At 33.1% G+C, this 9,167-nt stretch overlaps 1 protein-coding gene across 1 annotated transcript in view; it reads left to right on the top strand.

The window, feature by feature from the left end:
* Syt10 (synaptotagmin 10) overlaps nucleotides 1–7,498 on the top strand; it is a 59,145-nt gene extending 51,647 nt beyond the window's left edge. Inside the window, exon 7 of the mRNA XM_005334032.4 lies at nucleotides 1,562–7,498. Within this exon, the coding sequence (XP_005334089.1) occupies nucleotides 1,562–1,633 (72 nt within the window). The 3' untranslated portion in view covers nucleotides 1,634–7,498. The remainder of the gene's footprint in view (nucleotides 1–1,561) is intronic.
* Nucleotides 7,499–9,167: the final 1,669 nt, after the last annotated feature.

The following is a 9,167-nucleotide window of genomic DNA, read 5'->3' on the forward strand; positions in this document are numbered from 1 at the left end:
CCTAGGATAAGTGACTTGAACCTCTGAGTTTTTTCTATGGTTCTTTAATGGTAATCAACTCAGCGAAAGTAAATACTGAATACAAAGTGCTAGCAGAGTATGGTACAGTGTTAGCTCCTATGAGAACTACTGTTAATACTTACATTAATCCGTTTTTGTTGGGATTTCTAGCCATGAAACAGTTTTCAGTCTACTTGATACAGTGAATGTTGCTAGGGGGAATGACTTTCTTTCTTGTGAGTCTCCTGAAGAGTTACAAAGTAAATCATTTATAGGATTGAGAGGTAATGCAAGTTCAAAAAGGATGTCTAGTAGGTGAAGGATTTCTGTATTAAATTTAAAAATCATCATAATAGCCACATAGTATATGAATGATATATCTGCCATCTCCCCATGGATAAGATTCTGTTTCTTGTTTTCACACTAGACACTAGGTAGGAGAACAAGAGAGGTTGTACACTGTTATTGTTTAAATATATCAATAGGACCAGGTTCTAATCTCAGTTTAGTCACAAAAATGTGACCTTGGCTGTGTTATATAAAATACTATAGGGTAAATTACATAAACACTGCATGCTCAGACGATAGAGGAGAACTGTCATCACAGATATGTTTATATATATATAAATGTTTTGAGTATTTACCTAACTTCATAATTTAATGTAAATTATAAAAGACAAAAATGCACAGAGAGAACCCCAGTCACATGCAATTTTCCAACTGGAGGGTTTCAGAAGTAGAGACAAATGCATTCTCTGAAAAGCTTGTCTTAGGTTGTATTTCCTTTCAGTGGTAGGTACTGTCTGAAGTCTATTCTAATTATTGTAGAATTACTGTCCATTCCGTGCTTCTAATCTTGCTTTTTTTAAAAAAGTTTGAACAGTGAACATCAGTTCTAAGAATCTAGAAAGGAGAGCACTCACCTGCCTAGTGCAGTGCTTCTCCTCTCTGATTGCCCCCATAAAAATCACCTCCTGCCTTAGAGCAAGTGGAACACATGCTTTTGTGTCTAGAACTTCTTATTGCTCTTATGCAGCAATTACTGTCACTATAGTAAATCATTATTTTATAAAAAGAACTAAAAGCTTGTCACAAAACGTGAAATTATTCTGCACTCATAAATAGTTGCTGTTCAGGGCTGCTTCAGGTCCCATCTAAATGGCATGCTCTGTGTACATCTCCGAAATGTTTGTTTCCCCTCATTCTACCTGAAAAGATGAGTTCTGAAGGATAGGAGAGCTCCTACAGCTTCTCTTCAGAGGCTTGCATGTCATGGGTAAACATTTCCTATTAAAAGGAAGCATCAGCCAGGTACAGTGGATTGGGAGGCTGAAGCAGTAGGACAGCAAGTTCAAATCTAGTCTCAGCAAAATCAAGGGTCTAAGCAACTGAGTGAGAGACCCTGTCTCTAAATAAAATACAAAAAACAAAGGGCTGGGGATATGGCTCGTGGTCGAGTGCCCCTGAGTTCAATCCCCAGTACCCTCCTCCCAAAAAGAGAAGCACCAATTACCCATTGTATTTTTTCTGCATGAGGTCAAATAAAATTACTGTTTTTCAGCTACCTGGCCGGGCAACCAGTTTTGATAGTCAAGGATCCTGCTCTTCTCCCAAACCACCTTCCACACCATAATGCCTCCAAAATAAGACCCTTATGATAAGGACGTAAGATCATGTGCTTATTGGATCAGAAAAAAAAAAAGTGGAAGGTTTGATTGATTTCCTCATTTAAGATATATCCATGTTAATGAGCAAACTTGATGTGTACTTTTTTTCATTTACTTCCTTTCTGTTTTATAACTTTGAACATCTTAATACGTTTTACTTGAAAACAAATAGTCCTTAGTTAAATAAGGCATTTTATCCTTCATGTTATATGCCTATTAGCACAAAGAGTGTTTTGATATGTTGTAATCTTTGCATAAGCAAAGAAATACGTTTTTAAAAATGAATCCTCATGTATCTAAAATTAAACATAGTTCATACTGCTGTTGTATAAAGTAGTACATGTCTCATAAATGTGGTTTTGATTTTGTTCAACTGTGTTCCTTTCATGTGTACATGATTCCACATAACTTTTAAATGGACATTTTTAAACTTAATGTACCCAGCATTAAGTTCTTGCACATTCATAATAGTATTACTTATTAGAAAATAGTTTTTTCTTTCATTCTCAGCAAATTACTTGTTGAAGTTTGGTTCCGCCAAACTGAAAACTTTGTAGCTCAAGCTTGTTCTTTAAAACATACAGATAAAGCTGTAAATTTAAAGAATCATTTTGAATATAAACTCAAGAAATGATATTTAGTACTGGAAAGTGGAGGTTGAGCCTTTTTGGCTACCATTTTATAATGTCATACTGTCACATTAGTTCAAAGATCTGTTGCACTGTTGAACTGATACTTTTAAAATTCTAATAATCTTAATCTCAACTGTAGCATTGGTATTCCTAAGTGAATAGCATCAGTTCATTTTTCAAGCATTTGTAAGATTTCAAGTTCTGTGACATGTATTTCTTGTGTGTGACATGAAGCTATTATGTATATCCAGTATTTCTGATAGATCACACTAATAGACACCAAAGGTTCAACAAAACTGTCTGTGCTCATTGTCATTTAGATTATATGCAGTAACGGTGACTCTTAAACCCAATCAAAAGCTTATCATCGGAATTGGGTATTTTCTTAAACAAAGCATGACTTATTTCTCAGCAAACTATAGAAAAATACCATAGAGTGTAACTTCAACATGTAGTAAAACAAAAAATTTATTCTAAAGGCCCAGACCTCCAGTCCTTTTATGAAAGGCATTACCTTCACAAAGATTAAGGACAGGTCACTAGATGAAAAAACTATGCAAATACTTTTACAGGACAGAAATTTCCTTTTCATCAGGTCAACTTTTTTTTTTTTTGTCTCATTTCCAGGCCCCACTTAGAAGGTATTGAATTATCCCAACCTTACTTTTGAGATGTGGTGCACTACACATAATGCATATTTCAAGTTTATCAGAAATAGAGGTTAAAAATAAAAGCAAGAAAAATTATGCTTGCAATACAAAAACAAATTCATCAGGATGAGAAAATTTATTTTCATAAAATACCTTATATAAATATTAAAAAAACATAAAATTTTACAAGCCTTGAAATTTTGTTTGTTGGCTTCTCGTAAGTTGGAATTATGGTCAATTAAGCTGTAAATATTTTTCAAATTCACATTTTAAAGAAAAATACAGTCTGCCTAAAATTTTTCAAAACTGCCTATGTCATCCTAACAAATAAAAAAAATTCCTACTTAATATTTTTTCATTGAAGAAAATAGAAAAATCTATTTCAAAATACTTGGCTACCTTATCAGGCCTAAAAGAACCACTTATAGTCAGAATGACTGAAGAATGACATCTAAATTTTGGAACTCTTTTACTGAGAAATAGAAATTATCCAATGGAGGATGTACTTTTAATAAACTGACATTTTTGTAGACAATTATTTTGTTAGAAGATATAGTTATAGCCTATAGTATATTAGCAGTCATATTTCCTTTGTGAGTGTGATATGTATTTTCACCCAAAAACATATTTTAAGGACTTCTTCTTAATTCTTGAAAGCTTGTACTTTTCTTTGTTCCCTAAGGAGAAAAAGCCAATGCTTATGATGAAATAAATTTGAACTATCAGCTAATCAGGAGACTTTAATATGAGGGTTATAGATTAAAATAAGTTTTTAAAGAATTTTTTTTAAAAAAATTAAAACCTTTTTCCCCTAGGGATTAGAATAAACTCATAATGCCAGAGTACTTTGTTAACCCTATGGAAGACACTGAGGGAAAGAAATTCACAACTCTGCTTTCATGTCATATGTAAGGGATGCTCACCCACAAATTGATAGAGAAAAAGGAGAGTTAGGGTTCTAAAAATGTAATCGTACCACATTTAGGACAACAAACCCTGTCCTCCATATCCATACATACCTAACTTATCTTCTTTCAGCTTGTGATTTAAGAATGAAATACTTTTAGTTTCAGTATTTGAAATAAAGTTTGATGTTAGAAATATCCTCCACTAATTTGTGCAGGATAAACTTTACTGTTAGTATTGACACATTATGAAGTTGTACTCTATATAGATATCAACTACCTAATTTCAGGGACTTATTCAGGGACTTACCAAAATATGAGTCTAGGAAAAAAGTCAAGTATTGACGCATTAGCATAACATGCCAATGTCCTTTTTAGTTATTTGGGTTTTGTTTTTGTTTTTACCTGATTCATCAACAACCTATCAGGGGAAAGAGTAGAATGAATGAGGAAAAAATATCAAAGTTTGTAAAGTATATGTTTTTTCCCCATAAAACTGAAGAGTTGATTCCTTTTTCTCACTAGTTTTCTAATAATATTTTGCTTGGCAGTTTTAATTTTCTAAACCAGGCCATCCCTGTGTCTGGACTTTATTTTATGTGTATTAATGCATCACAGTTCAGCAACATTAGGACTAGTGCCAGGGTGGAATGGGGATGCAGAGCCAAGCACTCACCTTCTTGTGCAGTCTTGAGGAGTGTGTGCACGTTCTAGTTACTGCAGGGAGATCACAACTGATCAATACTGACTCAGGTTTTATATTACAGCAAATATATTTGGACCTATTTGGTTGTGATATTTAATTGACATTTACAGCTATGTTTATTATTTTAAAACTTTGCAGCTCAATAAAGAGCTACCAATCTCTTATAAAGTTTTCATTTGATGATTAATTACTTAAAAAATGAAACAATCGGACTTGCAGCCCTGTTCCAATTTTCACTATCCATTAAAAAAGGTAACTTATTTCAGAAAGAGTGCCCAAAAGAATCAAAGACAAAGGGACACATCTCAATACTGAACACATAGCAATTTCTTTACCTTTTCCAAAAGGCTGCTTGCTATTATTTAAGAATGTGCATTTTCATGGAATGGAGTTGGTTAGTTTTGTTGTTTGTTTTTGTTTCTTTGCCACATAAGTTGTAACTATACCTAGGTAACTCAATTACTTGGTAATTTAAAAAGAAAAATGGGTTGATAAGAATTAAAGAAAGTCATTCAATCTCTTAAACTAAATTTGAAGAAAACAGGGAGATCTGTTTCTTTTTCATCTTGTTCTTCTATCAGCTCCCTTTGCTCTGTGATACTCTAATTGATCTTGACCTTTATAATCTGTAGGCTAAAATGTACTGCTGTCAAGGAGAAATGAGTCAAAAGACCTGGAAGTATATAATAAAGTAGGCATCTACATAATTAAATGAGAGGTAAGCAAAGATCTTTAAGCCTATGGAAATAAAGATATTAAGATATATAAAACACTCCTTTGTATTTTAACTTTAGTGGACAGAAAAAAATTCCATGACACAGCATTAAATAGTTACTCAGTGACATGGCTCAGGATATGATTCATCTGAACCTGCTGTAAGGATCTATTATTTAAAAGAAAATGATGAGTTTATGTTTTTCATAGGAAACAGGGATAACTAAAAAAAAATGCTGTTTCCAATATGTTATTCAGTGTTACCCTTTTAGGTAAGAATTTTCTCTCATAAGACACTTCTGTATTTATTCAGTATTCTGTTGATTAAAATAAATTGTAATTGAATAAAAGGTGTATTGATCATTAATTACTTGTCATCTGTCATTAATAGTAAACCAAAAAGATGTGTATTTGAACAGTGGCATTTAACATTTGGCTAAAGTATATTCTCTTCAAAGTAAATGCTCATTTTTACCATGTTCATTATGAAACAAGAAACCAAAATTTGATTTGGTAGCCTCACAACATCAGGCTACAGAGACTCAGAGTAAAACCACACTAAATTAAGGGCTGAGGTGGGACTTAATGATTTATTTAATTCAATCACTTTGAATAGTAGAAACAGTGATTGAAAAATAAATAGATGTTTAAGAAAGAAAAAAGAGGCTTCTCATGCCTGAGATGATTTGAATATACTCCTGCCAGGAATAATTGATTAAATCAATTCTGTTTTTACCTATGCTAACACCAGAAAGGGTTTGTTATTTATAGATACATTTTATTTGGAAATATTTTAATCTCAAACCCAAAATAATTTCTTCTATAAACTTACCTAGACCATAAGAACCCTCCTCAAAGATTTGAACTATGCCTGACCTTATTACCAGAGTGTAAAAATAGGTCATTTCTTCTGAAATTTTGCTGAGTTGCACCCGCTGTGCACAGAGTTTATTTACTGTACAAGATGGTGAGTTTTACTCAATTTCATGTGTTTTTGTTCCCTCAAAAACAAACTATTGAATATTAGTGTATATCATTTTGAATCTAAAATTGTCCTGTAAGCCTCAAGATTGGAAGGTTAAAACATTAGGTATCTTTGTCACCTTTCTAAATTGTTTTGTATTCACCCCATCTGAATAACATTATAGAGACTGTTATTTGGCTATGATTTTGCTTTAACATAAAGTTGTGGACTCCAAAATAACTATGATCTCTAAGATCATGTACAAACTGGTCAAATAATCATTCTCTATTGCAGACTGCATATTTTATCCTAGTTATATTCATGTAGATTGTCTTAATGGGTTCATTATAATTTCTATTGTTTTCTTTTAAAATATTCTTTAAGCTTTCCACTTAAAGAACACAGTAGTCTCCAGTGTGAAGAGATTCACAAACTCTATTACTGAATAAATAAAAAGCAGGTAGAACAACTCTAATATATAAAATATTTTCATTTATACCTTGTTTGATAAACAAAAGTCCAACACCCAAGTTGGTATCATTGGCATAAGCTTATTATCAATATCTCCAACTAAGAGCAGTGATTGACTTTATCTGCAAATACAGAGAAATTACAGACTGCAATTAAGTGAAACCATAATTTCAGAATGAAGAATAAAGAAGTCAAAATAGAAAGGAACTGCCTCATGTTGTACTTGGGATGACTCCACTCTTCCCTCTTCCCCCAAAATGGGTATTTATCAATTATTCTATACTGGCAGGAACTACTACAATTCATTTCACACATCAAATAATTTAGATCCAACATACCTGATCTTTCTTTATATTCTTCAGTCATTGTTCATAAGTGACTTTTTAACTGAAGTTGGTGGATTAATACTTAGCCATTGTTCAAATAAGTATCTTTGACGTCCGTAGTATAGAACAAAAATTTTAAAATCTTTTGAAATTCATGTTTCTGGCTTTTGTACCTGGTAACCAGCCATTTGTGAAACTTGACAGCATAAAATTGTATAACTTAGAACAAATGTTTTTGCAACCACCTTTAAAAGATGTTACACACTGCAGTATTTTTACAATGTCTTCTTTGGAATGTGTGAACATATTTGTCAGGTTCAGATGAATTACGTAACAATGAAACCTCAAAGCTGTTATGAAGTATAGTTTGTGATTTTTTGTAACAGAAAATGGAAAAGCACTTGAAATATAATTTTATTGTTTCATATGTATTTTGGAAAAGAAATAAAGTGATTACAAATTATTTTTGTCTGTCTTTGAAGAAAACAATTTTTCCAGATTTAATTTTGGGGCCTCTGTTAAGTTTTCCTTTAATGTAAATTATTTTTTGGTACACAATAATAGTGCAATCATTCATTTTTCAATCAATCAATAACTCAAGGACTGATGATAGTTCACAGCCCTGCTATAATACACACTATTAAGGAGCATAAAGGTGTGACATCATAAGGGCCATGGCTGATACTCCTGTAATGAAAGAAAGTGAAGAAGAAAAAAAGCATAGCAAACTTTTTAAATCAAAGTTTTACAGAGCAGACTTATTTAATCAAAGTTTTTACACTGTTAGAGCACTTGCCTGGCACTTGGGATAGGATGCTCTGGATTGGATCCTAAATATCACAAAAGAAAGAAAAATTCACATAATGAGAGCCTTTAGATATATAGACCCAAAGACCCAGAAAAAAAATGTATATTTTAATTTAATGAAGTACAGACAGCAGTGTAGAAATGTGATTGGACACAAAGGGAAATGGTAATTGGCTGAGAGGGGAAAACCTAGCAAGGCCCTCCTGTTCAGATTCTGTGTGGCATTTCTTCCTCCCAGGTATAGGGCAGGACCACTTCCAGAATGAGGGTTTCATGATCCACTATGCAACAAGAGAGGTCAGAGAATTTCTCTATGGCCATCTCTAACAAAGAAAGCCTGGGGAAGACAACAGGGACATTTTGGGTTCTGTGGCTGGCTACCGAGGAGAGGAGCTCTAGTGTCTATGGACTGCCCTCCAGAAAGGATGGCAGGAGAAAGGGCTGGAACAGACTGCTCTGGGGCCCTTTCCGTGTCCTTCAAAGTACTCAGCATGACAAAATGCCATTCTTTGCATATCATGTTCTAAGACTCAAAATTATTTTATAACAAAAGTATAAACTTAAGTTCCTTGATTATTTCCATTAAGAAGAAATAAGTCAAGCATCAAAAGAGGTAAATATTATTTTCACACATTAGCTTAATCTTTTTACCGGCGAAAGAGTTCCAAGTCCTAGAAATACCTCAGCAGGTGATCCAGTATTTGGAGTATGTCTGTTATTTTGCTTGTTATTTTTTGTTGTTGTTTATTCTTTGCCTCAGAGTTTCAAAAATATTTTCTTAAGGAGTGTAGGCATAAGCCACTGGTTTTAGACACTCAGTAGAACACTGATTCAAAGAATATCATACTTGTTACTACACCAAGGGTTCCACACCTGGAGTCACTGTTTACACATATGAAAAAATGCAGCTAATAAGAAGGAGCAAGTAAATAAGTCTATTGCTCTGCCTCAGATACAGAAGAAGGAGCCAATGATTTGACTTGTCTAGCCCTCCTTAAGTCCTTACATCCCAAAACTGTGAGGTACCAGAATAAAATATAAATTGCTTCTTAAAAAACAGTCCAACTGCCACTTTTTAAGACTTTTTTTCCCCCACATTTCTTCTCAGGAAGGATTTATATTTGTATTCACACTGGGCTAAAATTTATATTCCTGCTAACAATATGTGACAGTTTCCAAGTACCTTAGTCAACATTGACACTGTTGTTCCATTTATTGCCAATTTGAAAATGAAAAAATGATATCGATGCTTTAATTTATATTTGTCCTTTTTTTTTCTGCTTGACCATTTTTTACAAATGGACTGACAATTTGTTTTTCATTGT

Source organism: Ictidomys tridecemlineatus, chromosome 6 (genome assembly GCF_052094955.1).
Source record: "Ictidomys tridecemlineatus isolate mIctTri1 chromosome 6, mIctTri1.hap1, whole genome shotgun sequence".
Lineage (NCBI taxonomy): Eukaryota > Metazoa > Chordata > Mammalia > Rodentia > Sciuridae > Ictidomys > Ictidomys tridecemlineatus.